An 18,960-nucleotide genomic window follows, 5' to 3' on the forward strand; every position below is an offset into this window, starting at 1 on the left:
GAAGAAGAAGAAGAAGAAGAAAGAGGAGAGAGAGATTAATCTAACACAGAGCAAAGGATGAGGCTAATCAGAGAGATAGCATCATATCGCATTGATGTATGGTTAATACGGCGTGCGGTGATATGTAAAGTGCGTGCACCAGTGGTCCGGCCAATAAACTCCTTCTAATGTCAAATAGAGCTTATATTAGCTGCAGCGGAAAACGTGTAAATACGTCTCATTCCCTGCGCCTATCTGTCTCTATCAACCTGCGGGATCCACCCCACCCCCCCACAAATGATGCATTAGATGCATTGAATGTATTTGTTGTGCAAGTTTGAAAAGGCGGCGATAATCTGGGAGTGAGAGATAAGGAACACCAATTTATTCAGCAGCACTTTGGACCCCGCTTCCAGCCTCGGTCGGTGCTGACACCCCCAGCAGTTTGCTGATAACGATTAGGCCATTTATTATCTTCACAGAGAACAAAGATTGCGCGGTGCCGATGAAATATTACCCCTGGTAATAATCAGAAGGAGAAGGACCCTGGCATCTAATGCAGTGTGCATATAATATCTCCCTGACGAAAGCTGCACACACACACACACACACACACACACACACACACACACACACACACACACACACACACACACACACACACACACACACACACGGAGTATGTGCAGAATGCACAGAAAACGGATTAACAAAAATACTATTTATTAAATATTGTTAAATAATTATTATTATATTAAGTTTTTGTGAATTTGATTTGAGCGAAACATTCAACTTACTGGAAAGTAATAATAATGCTGTATTTGAGAGACATCATTAAAAAAAACAACTACCGAATAAATTGTAAGTAACTGTTGTTAAAAGACACATATGTGAACTCACATTTATTGGGTTTGCATTATCAACTTAATCATAATACACAACGTTGTTTAGTCCACAACAACTCGCTAAAATAAGCTAACACAAGCCAACACTTTTCAGATTTAAAATATTAAAAACAAATAAAACAAAAAAAGAAAGCTTTTATTTCAAATCCGCAAAACCTTATACTTTTAGACTGTTAAGAGTCCAAATAATACTGAGAAAGTATGAAGTGCTTATGTTAACCTATATGCTTCTATTATTCGTGCCTCCAAGCTTTTTGCTGTGACGAGTCCAAACATTAAAACAAATGTTTACCAATTCAGTCAGACCTCACATTTTCTTTTCTTTTCTCTTCCCTTTTTGTTGCATGTGTGTATGTGTGTGTGTGCGCACTCTGGGGAGCACGGGCCCCGAGATGCAGAGGTCCTCGCGCCCCTTGCACCTGCCTGGCTTCGGCACAACGCACGAGCCCAGGTCGCGTGCAAGAGATTTTAGAGGCTTTGCATGTTTTACAAAGTTGTTGTTGCTGTGTGGGATATAACACCCCCCCCCAAACACACACAACACAAACAAAAAAAAAAAAAGACCGGGTGGAGAGAGAGGGATGGGTATTTTTCTTTCTTTTTTAACATGTTTAGCTCAGTGTTGGGGGGATCATGAAAAAAAATATCTCGGTAAGTCAATTAGGACAGAGGCTTTCGGTCTATCCGAGTTGTTACAAAAAACGCAAAAAAAAACCAACAACAACAACAAAAAAAAAACAAGTAAAGAAGAGAGAACATTTATTATCACTAAAAAGTAGCTTTTGGACTTTAATTGTTGAGCAAGGAAAGCTTTAGAAATAGCACCGTGCATTTCCCAGCTATGCAATTTCTAGGTTCAACCCCCCCACCCCCTCAATCTCTCTTTCTCTCTCTCTCTCTCTCTTTCCCGGTCACAAGCCTCAGGTTCAGCCCCAAATTAATCATAATGACTGCGCATTATGCAGCTGGGACATGTTGGGTCCGGGGACTCTGCTCGCTCCCTTGGTGACTCCAACATCTCGCGCAGTTCTTTATTTCCCTGCATGTATGTAAACCTTACGTTAACTCCACAAATTACACCAAAGTAAGCTTAAAAGCAAGTCAGGCTCAGGTAAGCAGCACATCAGTCTGTCAGGGCAGAGCTCACAGTGACCTTGAGGAACGTTGATATACATTTTAAAAACAAAAGGATGAAATGCTGAAAAGCTTGTGAGGGACAAGCTATCCTAAAGTATGTTGAGAACCTCTCGGGAACAGGTACCGCTGCCAGTTTTTTGTATTTAACCAGGACCCGGAAGACACGCTGCTGGCTGACGTGCCATTACGTTGCTGTGTGCCCGCAGCCTCTCACACAGGCACACAAGTTTTTTTTTTCTTCTTCATTTTTTTTTGTGCTCATATTCACAGAGGTTTGGACAGAGCGAGAGTAGAGGGGGGATACTGCGCGCAGACACTCACCGCTCTCCGCTCGGTGACGACACAGAGCACACAGAGCGACCATCAGGCCACCGGGTTTTCCATTTAGTCTCGACAGCATCATAAAAACGGGGCAGATCTGGACACCTCTTCGATTTGGTCGTTAATTTTGCACCGTTATTATTAGTGTTGTCATTTATTTTGGAGGAGGAGGAGAAGGAGGGGAGGGCAGAGAAGACGCGAAGCTGCGCAGTGAATCAGATGGTTCCACTTTCTCCGGTTTGACTTTGTCTGTTGTTCAAGACTGGTGGAGGTAAGTCAGTTACTGCGTTTTTAAACTATCTGAACTTTAAAATATTATTTATGATTTTATTTTATTTGATATTTTGTAATTATATGTGAGGCTATTCAAGGTAAGGTACTGGTAATAATAATTGCTACAGGCTCAGCATAAAAAAGAAAAACGGTTGCTTGTGCTATATTTTCATGGCTATCGAGGAATAAAGTACACTGATCGCACGTGCACTCTTTATGAACTCTTTATTTATAATTCTACATCCCCGCTGTCACAGATATTTGGATATTAGGCCAAATATAACCCTCCGCAACATCTCTAAAGCGGTACAGTGACATTATTTTTCTATATTTGTTTGATGCAGTCATACGTTGTAATGTATTTTATCATTCATTATTCATATTATTATTCATCATTATTATTCATATTCACTGGAAGCGCGCTCTGTTTTTCTTTTAATTTCTACAGCACCGCTTATTTTTCCCGAATGATCGATAAAAAAAGTTCAAGATTAAGTCCGGGTTAACAGAACGGATGTATGTGTGCCATAGCTTCTTTAAAATAAATCAATCAATAATATATATATATATATATATATATATATATATATATATATATATATATATATATATATATATATATATATCTATCGACGAATTAATCCGTGCGCATAATCCTTTTAATGTGGCTCACTTTTCGTGTTGCCGTGGGCAAGGAGTTCTGGTCCAAAAAAAAAAAAAAAAAAAAAAAAACTCGATCACTAAATTGTTTAGTGTATCATCAGCGAGATATTAGTGACGACAAAGGTATTCAATTGTCACGCTTTAAAACGCATAATGACTCGAGTAACCCTCTTTGATCAGTAGAAGGAGCAATCACATCACTACACTGGCGGAGCTGAGACAGGGGGAGGGCTGGGGGGTCTCCGCCGGCACGCAGGAGCACCTTTCTTTTTCTTTCATCCTCTCTTACCTGTGCTGCTGGGTCTGCTTTATGTGTGCATGATTTAAGAGGCATGGTGTGATTGTGTGTGACGATACAAAGGGGGTTTTCCTTCCCACTGTCACCAAGTGTTTGCTCATGGAGGCTTTTCTCTGTGTTACTGCGGAGTCTCTCCCTTGCAATATAAAGGCAACTGTTGTTATGATTTGGGGGCTGTATAAATAAAGCTGTGAATTGAATTAAACTGATTACAGCAAAGAACAGTGGCATGAAGATGGAGTTGTGAGTAAATGCTGTAAGAGGTCCAAATGTGGGTTTTTTTCTATTTATAGCTCCAATACGTGGTTTTGACTGTAAAACTAGGTTCATCTTGTGGTCCGTAATCACTTTTTGTTGAGTGTGTGCAGTCCATGTTAATGTCCTACCCGCTTTTTCTGAAATGTTATTATTTTGATTCCGAAACGACGTAAATGGGAGACTGTGCTGCTCTTAGGCCCCCTCTATCAGCAGTTATATGGTGGGTGCTTGTGTCTATAAAGCCCCCCACCCACCCTGTGCCCTGGCTCGATCTAATTAGCCGTGAGTAAAGGGGACAATAATGCTTCAGCTGGTTTGTGTCATTCTCTTCTCTCTGGCTCTGCTTATCTTCACAAGCCCCACAGTGGCTCTTCACACCCTCCACCCCCCAAAAAAACATACACACACACACACACATAGTTGGGCACACAGTCACACACCTCCACTCTGGATAATGATGGATGACCGTGCCCAATGGGAACAAACAGGTAGATAAAGCCAATCCCATTTAATAACAGCATGGATCGGAATGATAATCTTGTTGTTCATTAGCCACTGTGGCTGCACGGCGATACAGTTGTTGCACACAGTTCTCGCCCAGCTCAGGAGGCGTTGTGCGAGGGGACGCGTTCTCCGCTCTTTGGATAGCATCGCCGGGTGAAACAATACTGCTGTGTCCTTGAGAAAGACAGAGGGGAAAAGGCAACAGAAACTCCCCCACCCCCCATCCTCTCCCACTAACCCTCCATCACCCTCTCCCATCTTTTTGTTCCAGCAAAGATACAAATGGGATTAATGAAGGTATAAATTACAGAGGGGCTAAATCCTGCTGAGTAATCCATTTGGCAAACATGCAAACAACAATGGGAATACTACAGCAGCTATTCTGAGCCTGACCCACTCTCCCAGTGGTTAACACAGCCAGAATGCAACACAGACCGGCCAGTCTGAGCCACAGTGTGCAGTGTCCTTTCACTGATGGCTACAAGATCAAGAGCATCGCTGCATACTCACTGAGGCTCAAACAGAGGGAGTCCTTGTTGCTCAGGGTTCAAACGTGTGACAGCAATTACTGTGCAGCATTAAATTGTGCGTAATTGGTGCAGTATTGTTGATTGATGCAGTGTAAATTACAACACAATATTTGTCAGTGACAATTAATAAGCATATTAAGGTAGACTTCACTCCACCTGGCAACTGTGGCTTTTTTTCCACTGGAATGTCAGTTATTGGAGTCGCTGGGCCTCTGCTGCCACACATGTTCTAATTTGTTGATTTTAGGAGTTGACAAGCTCAAAGGGCTGAGCTCATCAACTCGCTGCCTCTGGCAACATGCCCGAGATTTAATGACTGATGACTGACACACACACACACACACACATACACAGGCGCGCAGTTATACCGCAGGTATGACATCAAACGTGATTATCGCCTAAATGACCTGCACCGTGTCATCATGACTTATGACGGCTCTTTTACCTGAAGAATTTGCACAGGTATCAGAAGGTCTCACGTGGCTACCCGGCAACCCCCCGCAGGCCCTCACCCACACTGCTCAACTCCTAGTTAGATTTTGTGACGTTGGATCCCGGCGTCGGCGTGGCGGCCAGTCTGCTCAGGGCACCTTCCAATTACTCCTTGTCAATCACACAAACGCAGCGGCAGTGCACGTAGATCTACTTGCGCACAAATAACAGCGCATGTGCTGCTCATTTTACGCACGCTTTCAATAAACAAAGATATAAATAAATACAAGAAAAAATATAATTGGACGGAAGCCCCTTTTTACCTTTTTGTCTAAACATTAAATACCCCGCCAGCTTTCATTTTTGTTTTTGTGGGCAGTTTGTGAATGAGCGCGTTGGGAGACGCTCTGACAGTCACTCACTGGCTTTTCGTACCCTACCTACGTGCAACGTGAGGCCTTGCGCCCATCCCCTTTTGTCTGGCCAAATTATCAACGGGCGTCATTAGAAATGCAAACTATGTTTTGATTGCTCTGCCCCCGAGACAAAAACCACTGTTTTCACAAAAGGAATGTCGTGATACTAATTAAAGACAATTAGGCGCTCTCAACAATGGGAGGGGGGCAATTCGGGGTCATAAATCGACTCCTCCTCTGTTGGTTTAAGAGGTGCTGAAATTGCTGTTTGTATTTACATAGGGCAGACAACAACCAAAACACTTACGCTTATTGCTAGTAATAAGGATTGCTATGCAGCTTTAAGCAGTCAACTGTGGCACAAAAAGAAAAGACATTTGCAAGTGGGTGCGAATTTTAAACATCACCCACAAGTATTTAAAAAAAAGAAAAGTTTAAGGATATTTTGTAAATGGGTTTATAGAGAGCAAGGGGAGCTATGCCTGCATGGGTACGTTGTAAAAAGCTAACATTAGGCCATATATATGGTGTAAATTTCATACATTGTTAGGCTCTGTCTTCAGCCCGTCGCTAAAAAGGCAGATTATCAGAGGTCGATTGCTCATTTCGTTTGAACTTCATGAGCGAAAAAAAAAGATCCCCGAGAAATTACACTGCTGATTGATAAGTCTTTTAGTTTTTCGGTGCAGGAAAATGAAAATTGAAAGAAGGAGAGCAGGGATGCAGTTAGCCAATTGCGGCAGTGCCCACTATGATTGGTCCAGACCGACGCCCCGCCCCACGTGGCTTGATATGGGAATTTACTGGCGCCAGCCGCAGCAGTCTGCCCCACATCTCATTAATGCGCCTGAGCACTGCAAGGATCAAGAGGTTTACACATCCAGGGCTCTGTATGCCATCAGCTGATCACAACTGCAACAGGTATCCAGATGAGACATTTAAGTGTTTTCTTTAAGCGGATACAGGATACGTTGCTTCGACTTGGAGACAGCGATGTACTTTGTTTTTTCCCCCGACTTGTAATGGCAGGAACCCTAAATTGCATGTGCAAAGTTTACTTCACGTGTCATCCGCTATAATTAGATAAAAGTAACGAAGGATGCTTCGATTTTGCATGGAAGAAGAGACGTGTTGTTAAACTAATATGTTGCTTTCGTCTCTTTGCAGGTATCCCAGAGGAGAAGGAGGGAGAGCGAGTTATTTAAGGATTCTATTTCTGCTGTAAATCACAGTTCAGGAACTATATTTTAAGGAGGAATCGACTTCCACTTGGAGGCAAATACAGCCTAAACAGAGAGGCATTCAAGGGGAGAGGGAAAAAAGAGAGACTGTCAGCTCAGACATGGAGGTCGCAGCGGCAGATCAGTCTCGGTGGATGGCGCACCATCATGCTGTGCTGAACGGTCAGCACCCGGACTCTCACCACCACAGCCTGAGCCACAACTACATGGAGCCCATGGCGCCTTTACTGCCGCAGGACGAGGTTGATATGTTTCTGAACCACTTGGACTCTCAAGGGAACCCCTACTACACCAACTCCCGAGCAAGGGTCACCTACAGCCAAGCACACGGTAAGATGCGCTCAAGTTTACGACAACCAAGTGTGAGGCCAGATAAGATAAGATGTCTGAAAATATAATATAAATAAAATTGTATTTAAAAAAATATTCCATTTATATATCCATGTTTTAAAAGAGTCGTATAATACCATAATTTTAATGTGTGTGTGATATTAAAGGCTAATGATTTTTGTGTGTAAAAAGGCTTATTACCAGCCTAACAACAAAAACCTGTGCAGCAATTAGTTAGAAAAAGTCTTTCTTGACTTTCCTGGGTCAATTCACCAACATAAAAGGAATTTCTAACAAATGACAGCAAGAGGAAAGGGAAGTATGTCACTTAACCCCTCTCTGTTGGGGCAGGAGTTTCTGGAGGGAGAGAGGCACTTCCCGGATATAAAATAAAAAGCGCAAATTTACTAATAACAACCTTTAGTCCGAGAGCTGCTGCGGACGAAAAGATAATGCTCAGACAAGGAGCTCTGTTTATTTAACACTTTTGTAGGCTTCAATAATGCTATGTCGGCTGCTTTCATTTAATGGAAACTATTTGTAGAGAGGTTACTTAATTTCGATTTAAAAAAAAAAAAAATCTATTATTTTAAATCAACTACGAATTTTTTATCTACATCTGGAGCTAAATGTCGGATTTGAGAAATTCAGGGAATTTAACAGGTAAGATTTTTTTTTAACTGAGTTGCAAACTAATGACAAGACTTATGAATTACTGAGAAATTAAAGCAAAATACAGCCATATTAAATAGACTGTTATGGTTTTCAGCTCGCCTCACTGGGAACCAGGTCTGCCGGCCACACCTCATCCACAGCCCCGGTATTCCCTGGCTGGACCCCGGGAAAGCAGCACTGTCTGCTGCACACCACCACAACGCATGGGCGGTCAGCCACTTCAGCAAACCCGGCCTTCACCCAGCCGGCTCCGGCTACCCCTGCAGTAGCAGCACCGGCACCGCTCCGGTATCTTCGCTCACTCCAGCGTCGCATTCCAGCCCGCACCTGTACAGTTTCCCCCCAACCCCTCCCAAAGACGTGTCCCCGGACCCCGGCCCTACCTCTCCGACCTCCACCTCAACTAGGATGGACGAGAAGGAGTCGATAAAATACCAAGTGCCGCTGACGGACGGCATGAAAATGGAGAGCTGTAGTCCGCTCCGCAGCGGCCTGGCCTCGATGAACAGCCAGGCCCCAGCCACGCATCACCCTATCCCAACCTACCCGGCCTACTCTCTCCCTACACCTCACGAATACGGCGGCAGTCTCTTCCACCCCGGCAGCCTGCTCGGCGGGTCCTCGTCCAGTTTTACGCCCAAATGCAAAAGCAAAGCCAGATCGAGCTCAGGTGAGTCTCACGTGTGTTTTGAGCCCCCCTCCCCCCTTTCTCTCATCAGATGGCAGATCAAATCGATAAGGCCTAATTAAATGGTTATGGTTTATTCAGCTGAGCGGTGAAGCGTTGCGCAATATAGGTTAGTTTACACAACCAATCATCGGTTGATGAATATTTCATTTGTCTCCATGTAAAGGTGATATTAGTATTTCCACTATGGTGTGAGCATCATTTTATTCTTTTATTTTCTCTTTCATTTATTCCTAGTAACTGCATTTATCAATTTCTTAATGCTTGTATTATGTAAACTTCGAGGCTCAGACTTGTTGCTCCAGTGAGTTGCTTATACGGAAAAAAAAGAGCGATAATTTCCACATCGGACACCGTCAAGTCTTATTTGTCCCATTACACTTTTTTTCATACTTGTGTGATTCATTCACTTAAAATGTCAGTCTAATCGAGGCGAATTAGCAAAAAATAGAGAACGAAAGTGGGATTATATAATTTTTGGGGCTGACTGGTTACTCATATATATATGTGTATATGGTTTTACGTATAGATAACAACTGAACGATCCATATAAACTGGTTAAGTATAGGTTTTTAAAAATAAGTGAAATAATTCAGCTGCTTTTTGAGCAGAGAGAAAAAAGTCCAACACTGACATTTTTTACACACTAATTTTACATTCAGACTCCACACCATCAGCGGTGCTCAGGCAGGTACATGTTCGTGCCATAGGCTTGTTTTCTTTTAAATGTGGCTTTTATTGCGCTTAAAAAACGAGGGAGTCACGACGCCCTGGCTCCTGCCATATCCTGTATACCTCCAAGTGAACAAATCACGACCTCCACCCCGCCCACCGCTCTCCCCAGCACTAACAAAGCACAGGCGACAGAGCCCTGCTGTTTGTGTTTTTAAGCACGGCCTTGGCCCACTGCGCTGACATGAAGTGGAGGGGCGAGCAAGTTCACAGCAGATCTGATTCTCTGTGAAGATGAGAGTGCATTCTGGCGCAATGAGCAACCATGAATTTAAAAAAAGAACTCAAGCAGTTTCCCATTTCCCCTTAATTTTAAAGACATTAAAATGTTCATAATAAAGCAGCATATTTTCTGACTGTCTGGACAGGAACTTGATTCAATATGCTGCATGTGCTGGGAGTCAAATTTAAGGGGGGATACTTAGACTTTATGCCTGACACTAATGGGCAGACATTTGAAAAAACAACTCAGTCTACTTAATGAGTGTGTAATTTCCCTACATTGTTCCAGCTGTGGTACACTGAGTTACTGGACAAAAGAAAGAATGGACGTGAAATAACAAAAAACGCAGTGTGTTAACAAATTGTTCCGAATGTAGCTTTGCAATTATCTGCATTGTCATCCTTTGTCACCGTGCTTTTTAACACACCTGGGGAATGCTCGGTGCCTGATAATCCTGAGCGAATATGAGCTGTTGTGGTGGAGAAATGTTATACTGTGACATTTAAAAGAGCCTGGCCAGACCGTGCCTGAATCAGCAACACAAACATATCTGCCACGACGTTAGAAAAAAAAAAAAAGGCTCTTATCTATCAAAGTCAATGTCCAGTGCCAGTAATTGTGATTGATTGTTGGACAAAATGCCACAATGACATTTTCTCTGTCAGCACGAATACCTCACGGTACCGCTTCCTGTTGAACTGGCCCTCAAACCCACAGCTCCTTCCCCTCGTGCAGCTCACCTTATGCACCGAGCTGTTTCGCCTTCCCATTTGTTTTTCGTATTTCAACACTGAGCATTGTGCAAGGCAAAAAGTTGTAAGTCATTGTGGGCGAATATGTAAAGCATATTAATGAGACTGCTTCTGTGTGGTCGCTCGACTTGTGAAATTCTTTAAGGGGAAGAGAAGGGAGGTACGAAAACACAAGAGATGCATTTCAAAAGGAACCTAGCCTTTTTTTCCCCTTTTTGCTCAGGTCAGATCCCATTGTGGTGCAAGGGTGGGACTTTGGGTGTCGCTGGCATTATAACAGAAATAATGAGGTGATGCTCTAGGGAGAGGGGAACACTTGAATTAAATGAGCTGTTGGTTTAGCAACAGGCTGTTTGAAGTCAAACCTGAATGGGGGGAGAAAAACTTGTGGGAATAGTTTGTTTTTTTTAAGCAGCTTTTTGTACAAAAGAGAATGCACACACACAGGACACTGAGTATTGATCCAGTCACCAAGAATGATAGAAACTATATTACAACTTGTGCTGATACAATGCTGTCTCACTGCTTTTTCTGACACCAATCAGCTTTTCATCAAACACTTTCCGACACATTTAATACCACCAACACACACTTACTTTCCTCTCGTGGGTGCGCACTAAGCTGATCAATAATGTAGGCTTAATTTGATGGTGTGTCTCACTCTTCTTGTTGGACACCTCTGGACATGTTCTGGCTGTCTCTGGCCTCCCCACTCCGGATCAGTTTACATAGAGGTGTCTGTGTCCTGGGCAGCCGTGCACACTTGGTACACCTGCACACTCATATGGACATTTGTCACTACCCCAATTTTTGACTTCATATTACAAGGCCATCTGAGGTCATGCACCACTCTACTATAACTCTACTATAACTACCTGACCAGGTTGTGCTACACAGCTGCTATATGCTGCTCCACAAAGAGGGTGGAACTTTTTAATTATATAAAATTTCCTTTTGTCTCTTCCTCTTGAACTATATGCAGAGGGCCGTGAATGTGTAAACTGTGGTGCCACATCCACCCCGCTGTGGCGGCGGGACGGTACCGGCCACTACCTGTGCAACGCCTGCGGACTGTACCACAAGATGAACGGCCAGAACCGACCACTTATCAAGCCCAAACGGAGACTGGTGAGTCCTACTTCTCGCTCCATCCCCTCACTCTGAGAGAAGGCACCCAAATATGAGCACAAAGCAGATGCCGGCAGCACAATTCCAGGAAAGTTATATTTTCCCTATGATCTTCCTGGAATTGTTTGTCCCTCTCACCCCCCGATGATCCGCCTTCATGGCCTGTTACAATACTGCTACTATTGCCATTGTTCCTGCTATCATTATTGCTGGTACTTCTGATACTGTTACTGATACCAATGCCCATGCTGCTTTAGTTAACACCATGCTTGAGTAAATGAAAGGCAGCAAGGACAGAGAGGTGGTTGTGCCATGTTACAGGGCTGCTCAGTCTTTATTCACAATAAACCTGCTAAAACTGGACTATCTATCTATCTATCTATCTATCTATCTATCTATCTATCTATCTATCTATCTATCTATCTATCTATCTATCTAGTATGCTTTATATATATTTTGTTAAAATATTTTATAGGTATAATTTTTAACCAAAATGCTTGCGTAATAATGATAATAATAATAATAATAATAATAATAATAATAATAATAATAATGTGTCGATTTATATTAATTAAGGTATTAAAAAATAAGGTCTAAACTAATAAATTGTTTTGAGCTGCGTAACCTTTGACTTCGTTCACACACCCTCATTATGATGGCTCTGATGGTCTTCATTAACACTTTCTGCTAAATTCTAAAAATTCCACCGCATTTTTTTCTGAAACACTAAAACTCGTTTTTGAAATGATCGTTTTTCGTGTTGTTCCTTGACGATTTCCACGTCGTTCCTACTCGTAAAAGAAAAAAAAAAGTCCATTACATTTTCCACTGGGTCGGCCCATGTGGCTGTAGCTTTTGCATTTTCAGCTCAAGTGTTTTTCAGAGTTGTGTTCAAAGGGGCATCCAGTTGTTTCCTATCCGGATATCTGGCCGGCCCAGATAAGGAAGTCAGGCTCCCGGCTGTTTCCGCCTTCAACCAGCGCGCTGCATTCTCTATGGCTAGACTGACATATACTATAAAGAGATTATCACAACACTGGAGGAGCCGCTTATGTGTGAAGAGACAGACCGCGAGGGGCGGGGACTGGAAAATAAATGGATTTATGTTGTTCTCTTGTTTGTCATTATCGGTGGGCAGTGCTAGGCTTAATGCACAGCCGCTTTGCATTTTTTTTTTTAAATTATGATTTATTTACCCCGTATGAAAATGACCTGGGTTGTTGTTGCTGCTGCTGCTCTCCAGGTAAACAGCAACCACTCCACCTGAAATGAATTAAAAGACTAACCTGAATGCTGCACGCACGGCACGGAACCGGAGGCTCCTCGCATGTGAAACTAATGCTTTTTATTATGTGTGAAGAATCGATCTGTAATGGGCACAGTGGCATATTGTCAGGCAGGACACCGTGTCTCACACGACTCGCGGCCCATTTTTTTTTTTCTTGGATCGTGATAAAATGCGGAGTTTACGCAAGACCTCCATTAATAGCATACTTATCATTAAATAAAATTACTAGCGGGCCTGTAGAGTAGCGTGAGAGACATCTGCGGGGGGGGGAGAAAAAGAAAAAAAAATGGCTCCATGTCTTATTGCACAAATTACAAAATTTGATCATGGTTGTAGCGGTCGACATACATGCAATTGATTCAATAGAGAAGTTAAGTCATTTCTCCAGTCTGTGTGTCGCTTCTTTTGATGCTTGTCTGCACATACTTGTGCGGTCAGAGATGGGACCTCACGTGCCGCCGTTTAAGAAGTTTAAGAAAAACCTCCCATTAACTTTCCCGTCGTGTCGCACATTTTCTGGAATGGGGTGTCACAATCACTTTTTGGCACAACAACTGTTTAATCTAAATGATGCTGCTGCTGCTGATGGTTCAGAAACGATATCTGCTGTGATGCGCCTGCGCTGACCTTCCTTCCACAAGTGAACGGGTTTAGTATTTATGATGCATTTTCTCTGCTTCCTTCAGTCCGCTGCTAGACGTGCAGGCACCTGCTGTGCAAACTGCCAGACCACCACCACCACCCTTTGGAGGCGCAACGGGAACGGAGATCCGGTGTGCAACGCCTGCGGCCTTTACTTTAAACTGCACAATGTAAGTAGCTTCAGGAGGGGGGTGGTAAAAAGAAAAAGAAAAAAAGAAAAATGAGTGTGGGGTTTGGGATGGAAGGAGGAGGGGAGGGCTGCTGGTCCTTAACTGGTTAAGTGGGCGGACAGCTCCTATCGATTTAGGAGCAGAGAAAGTGAGAGTGCGGAGGCAAAGCCTGCTCACCCTGTCGAGCAGAACCCACCGGGCGGCTTTTTTATTAAACCATCGTTGTTTCAATGGGGGGCGTTACTCCCCGGAGAGGCTGCCGGGTGGGACTGTCATTCAGTGTAACGGCGTCGGTTACACTGATGAGGATTTGTCTGCTGGCTGCTCCTTTCAGAGGCCAGCCTGGTCCTCATCCCCGTGTATTCATTAATGACCACTGTGGTTCTGTTTGGTTTGGACAATTAAACAAAAGATTAAAAAAAAACACACGCCCCTGACTCGCCTTATAATGGAGCTATATATGCAAAACAGCTGCTCATTATTTATAGCCTTTTATGAATAACACTGAGGTTATTCATAAAAGGCTATTGGGATAGTAAAAATAAAAAAAGTCATTGCAACATGTGACATATTTCTGCTAAGATTTAAAATAAAGAGGCTGTAAAGGAGCTGTGACAGTAACCTGAACCTAAATGTCTACAATGCTGTATTCACACTGTCAGTGGTGCTTTTGTTCGCCACGCCTGAGCTAATGTGCCGCTCTTCTGCTCTTCACAGGTCAACAGACCTCTGACCATGAAGAAAGAAGGCATCCAGACACGCAACCGCAAGATGTCCAGCAAGTCCAAGAGGAACAAACGATCAGGGGATGGCTTTGACGAGCTCTCCAAATGCATGCAGGACAAGGCCTCTCCCTTTGGTGGTGCGCCCGGCCTCGCCAGTCACATGACCCACATGGGTCACCTGCCCCCCTTCAGCCACTCGGGACACATGCTGCCTACACCCACGCCCATTCACCCTTCATTCGGTCACCCCCACCACTCCAATCGCTCGCCGGTCTGGGCTGAGCCTCACTGAGGCCTTTTCAGACCCAGAGCCCCCTTCGCCTGTAGGAGTCATCACATCGCCATAAACACTAAATGGCCTCCCGAGTCATGCCGACAGCTGAGCAGCCTTGTTTTGTGTACAGTGGTTGTAGGGAAAAGACTTTCAGTCGGACTTGATGACTTAAGGCTGCGTCACGCCTGACTTCACTGATGAGCCGCTGCGGAGAGCGAGACTTAAGTGGACTCTGTGAAGAGCTAATGTGAGGAGGGGTCTGTTAGGCCTTGGGTGACAGGAGCTAGCAGGATTGGAGATGTTTGTCATTCTTTTTTTGCTTATTTTTTACTAAGTCACTTTGGTACCCACCTCTCCTTGATCCTGCAACAGGAGACTCATGAGAGGTCTTAAAAAGAACCGCTGTTTTCACCTCACGACCATCTCATTATATACAGAGACACACGCGCCCTGTCCGTCCCCAGGCTGTCGTTCACGACTGCTCCTCAGTGCTGGAAGTCTTCAGACTGCCGCAGAAGTCATGCGCCCCTGTTACCGACCAGTCAGACCCAACCAACAGTACACCCCAAAACCAGTGCCCCTCTAACATGCTGGATTGTACACACCACCTGTTTTTGATAACAGAGTTTTATGAAAACAAAGCAAAAAAAAAACAAAAAAAACCCCCGCAGTAAATAGAGTGTTTATAAATGCTTAATTGCTATTATTGTTGTTATATTGTTATAATTATTGCTACGATAATTTATTTTCACTCTTTAAGCTTTTGTCCAACACACGAAAACGTCTGATTTTAATTTCGTGGTTATTATGTAAAGAAAACACTGACCTGTCTTAGATGAAAAAGTCCCTGAGCTGTACGTTTTTATCATTTTTCCATCTCACACAGAAAAGGAAATAAAGTTTAATACTGAAGTAAGATCTGTCTCTATCCTTATACGCTGCACACATTCCAACTGACAAAGGGCAGTAAAGAGAAGAAAAACAGCGTGACCACTCCTTGCCTTTAAAAAACAACAACTTCTATACCTGAGCCCAGTTTGTTTTTAAACTACTCCTGCTATGTTGGTGGATTTCTCATTGCGATTCTGTTTGTTTAGGGTTCGATAATGTACCTCTTTGATAGAACACATCATGTGTCTGAAGTGTTTTCACAGTATTGTGCACACAGACAGACATTATGGCCTGAACAGTCCTTTTAATGAAGACTGCTTGATTATTAAAATCATAAGTGATATCAGATGTATCAAGGGAAGCTCTGTGATCCCTTAAGCGTGGTAATGCTTTGGTCAGGCTCCTCCTCTATCTGTGATGGCTCGTTGTTAAGAGAAGGCCTCTTTGTGGAGTTAAAGCCCCGGGCTGGACCATTGTACCCAGACAGCAGGCTCCAGCCAAGGGCTCCCGAGTCATACAGTCATACATATGCAGAGACCCACATGCTCTCACACACTAATTCACACCCTAATTTAACCAAGTAATCCATGCAAGGTCTCCTTCTTCTTTTCTTTTTTTAACAATCTCTAACAGCCAAATTCTTGATGAATTTGCATGTGAAAAATACTGAGTCATGAGTTCAGTTCAGCAGGAGCTGCTCTTGCTCCCCGCGTCTGTCGGAGTAGCCCTCTCTCACTCTCTCTGCCTTGGCCAGGGTGATTGGAGTGAGAGGAAGGACAGTGGGTCTTTAGTGGGAGAGAGAAGAGGAAGGAAAGGCAATCAGGCGACCTGAGCAAACACATGGGGGTCTGCTTGAACCCTTCGCACACAGATGTGCTCGCAGCTGAGGCTGCCAGGAAGCAGGCGTCAGCTCTGTTTCTCCCTCATCTCCTCCTCTTTTTCTTTCTCTTTTGTTTATCTTTTTTTCACTCTCCCTCTTCGTGCTCGCTCATTATTTTCTGTTTGTCTTCTATTCTTCCCTCCGCGCTTGTTGTTCTGCTTCTTCCCTCCCATTTGGACGATTACAGTAAAATAAAGGGGCTGGAGAAACTTTGAACAGAGCCAGCCGCTAATGAGCCTGCTCGATTAGGGCCAATTTGAGGTCATCATCACTGAGTTCAGCATGCCCTCACACACCCACAGCACAAACCATCCGATTAAATGGTCTACGGTGAAATCAGACAACTACCCCTCCCTGAACCCCCCACCCTCTTCACATCTGCTGGACTGCTGCAGAGGTTGATCTGCTGGGGTTTTACAGAGGCTTGATCAGTTCACATTGAAGATAATATTTATCCAGGCTTTACATATAGAGGCCATGTTGTTATCCAGTGAAGCTGGAAGGCTCTGGGGTTAGCATATGCTACATTGTAGCAAACTCCCAACACTGACTGGCTCAACATGCATGAACACAGCACTGAAGGACTGCATGTGAATGTCTGTTTTCACTGAGGGGGTGGGATCATCTTGATCCACTTGCTGAACACCAGTGAAAATGTAACGCTCCACTGCCAGCAAGCAGCCTAGCATCTGTGTGTAGCACAGTGTTTTTGGAGCTGGGCCTCGCACGGGCCACGACTCCAGCAAGTTGTGCACCGCTATAGTCAGCGAGCCCGCTCGGCCGGGCTTGGCCGGACTCCCGGACTGAGAGAGGGAGACGGAGAGAGCCAACACTCCTCAATGAGGCCCTCCAGAGGGAAGGAGAAGCTCTCCCAAAAATAATACCAGAGTCTGCCAGGCCAGCAGCTCGCAAGCACACATGCAGACATGAACATGCAAGTGCACATGCATACAAGGTCGGTGTGGTGTGTGACCAAGCATCATAAACCTGGGGTGCATATTTGTAGGAAGCAGGCCTACATTTTAACTCACATGCCTCACAAGGGTTAGGTAGCATTGGGTAGCAGGCACAAGGCACGCACGCTTGCACGTGAAATTACTTCTTGGTGAAGTATTTCGGTGTCTGTGTGTGCCACTCCTGCTCAATTTTCTACTCCATTAAATTGATTCAGTTTCTGCAACAAGAGGGTTTTGTATCCTTTTTACTCACTAGGTTTCACTAAACCAACAGCTACATTGAAGAAGACATCTCCTTCTAACTCACATCCTGAATTATGTGACAAAAAAAAAAAAAAGCTGTAAAATAGGATGTTACTTATCTTCCCTATCAGAGTGGCATTCCATAGAGGAGATGAAGAGGAGAGATCTCAGATGCGTTGGCGGGGTTTAACATGGTGGCCACCTAGATCAGAGCACCGAGAGGTTTACGACTTCAACCTGGAACTGGATGTTTCAACTCATCTCCACTCCCTGCCTCCTTCTCCTTCTCCCCTCTGCTCTTCCGCTTGTACTCAACCTCCCTCGCCACCATCCCCACCACCACTCATTCCCCCCTGCACTCGCATATAACTAACCACCTCTTCACCCCCCACTCCATTTCCCTACTACTCCCACTCTCTTCTTGTCTCCCACTCCTCCAGCGTATTTGTTTTTCCATCAAATTGAATTAGCGGAATCAAAAGGTATCCCGACCATCCCCTCGCAAAGTTGAGTTAGGGAGAGAAAGACGTAGAAGATGAAAGGAAGTGCAGTGCAGTTCAAATGCAGGTCTCCCAATGCGTGTGTGTTGCAATGGGGGTTGACCTTTGCCTGGGCCTAGCTAAAAAAGCATCCCTCCTTCCTCAGACCCCTACAAGGATATTAAGACTGCTAGTCAGGACAGTATTTAGATAATCCAAACACAGGGCATTTATTCATGCCTTGGGTCGCTATAAAGTTCCCCAAATAGTTCATTTGTCGAGCTTGAGCGAAAACAGAACTTAAGTCACGCTATGATGAAGCATTAACTGAGCTTTTAGCTGTTTGAACTGTAATGGTTATCAAGTTAGTGTTTGTGCTATATAAAGAGGCCGACACGTGAACTTCCTCTTTTCACGGATCAAGAGAAATTCATAGAAATACCCGTCTGACTGAGCCTGACAGGAAAAAGGTGTGTATGTTCAGTAAAGCACCTGGTGAACACTATTCATGGAAACCTCTACTGATACACACCATTTGCCACTCGAGCAACTCTTCTAAAATTAATCAAGTATAGCACGTAGCAATGATGTGATGAGCGGGGCTCTGACAGTCATAGCTGTCACTCAGAGAGCGATCCAGAGCTGACAGGAGATTATCAGCGATGACCTCTGCTGACAGGAAACTACCGCATCCTGACCTGCTAGAACACCAAATCTCACTAATGATCTCTCCATGTGTCGAAAATTATTCAGAAGAAGTGTTTTGATCTTGGGTAATCTTTCGCTTTTTTATGACCTTCAAGGCCCTTGACGCTTTATTTTCTTCCCCTTCGGGCCGAGCACTGCAAGGCCACCAGCTAGTGACAGCTGCATACCAAGCTTGACTGAGGACACAACTTTTTCAAAGCACTGCAAAAAAAAAAAAGA

The 18,960-nt window shown here is 44.0% G+C and overlaps 1 protein-coding gene across 4 annotated transcripts; it reads left to right on the top strand.

The window, feature by feature from the left end:
• Positions 1-1,863: 1,863 nt before the first annotated feature.
• gata2a (GATA binding protein 2a) lies at positions 1,864-15,500 on the top strand. Of its 4 annotated transcripts, none has more exons than XM_031752410.2 (6): positions 1,864-2,613; positions 6,884-7,287; positions 8,057-8,632; positions 11,328-11,485; positions 13,460-13,585; positions 14,303-15,500. In XM_031752410.2, exons 2-6 carry the CDS (start codon positions 7,059-7,061, stop codon positions 14,600-14,602), a joined length of 1,389 nt encoding a protein of 462 aa, XP_031608270.1. In that variant the 5' UTR covers positions 1,864-2,613; positions 6,884-7,058; the 3' UTR covers positions 14,603-15,500. The 4 variants fall into 4 exon arrangements, with proteins under 4 accessions (XP_031608270.1, XP_031608269.1, XP_031608271.1 ...); XM_031752409.2 differs by lacking the exon at positions 1,864-2,613 and adding an exon at positions 6,494-6,637; XM_031752411.2 differs by lacking the exon at positions 1,864-2,613 and adding an exon at positions 6,494-6,637 and having other exon boundaries at positions 11,340-11,485.
• Positions 15,501-18,960: the final 3,460 nt, after the last annotated feature.

This window comes from Oreochromis aureus, linkage group 5 (assembly GCF_013358895.1).
Source record: "Oreochromis aureus strain Israel breed Guangdong linkage group 5, ZZ_aureus, whole genome shotgun sequence".
Lineage (NCBI taxonomy): Eukaryota > Metazoa > Chordata > Actinopteri > Cichliformes > Cichlidae > Oreochromis > Oreochromis aureus.

Bases quoted from the DNA above. Each gene is read 5' to 3' on its own strand.
- gata2a (XM_031752410.2), top strand. From the start codon at position 7,059: ATGGAGGTCGCAGCGGCAGATCAGTCTCGGTGGATGGCGCACCATCAT. The intron at 7,288-8,056 runs GTAAGATGCGCT...TATGGTTTTCAG, and splicing joins CACCTACAGCCAAGCACACG to CTCGCCTCACTGGGAACCAG. The intron at 8,633-11,327 runs GTGAGTCTCACG...CTCTTCCTCTTG, and splicing joins CAAAGCCAGATCGAGCTCAG to AACTATATGCAGAGGGCCGT.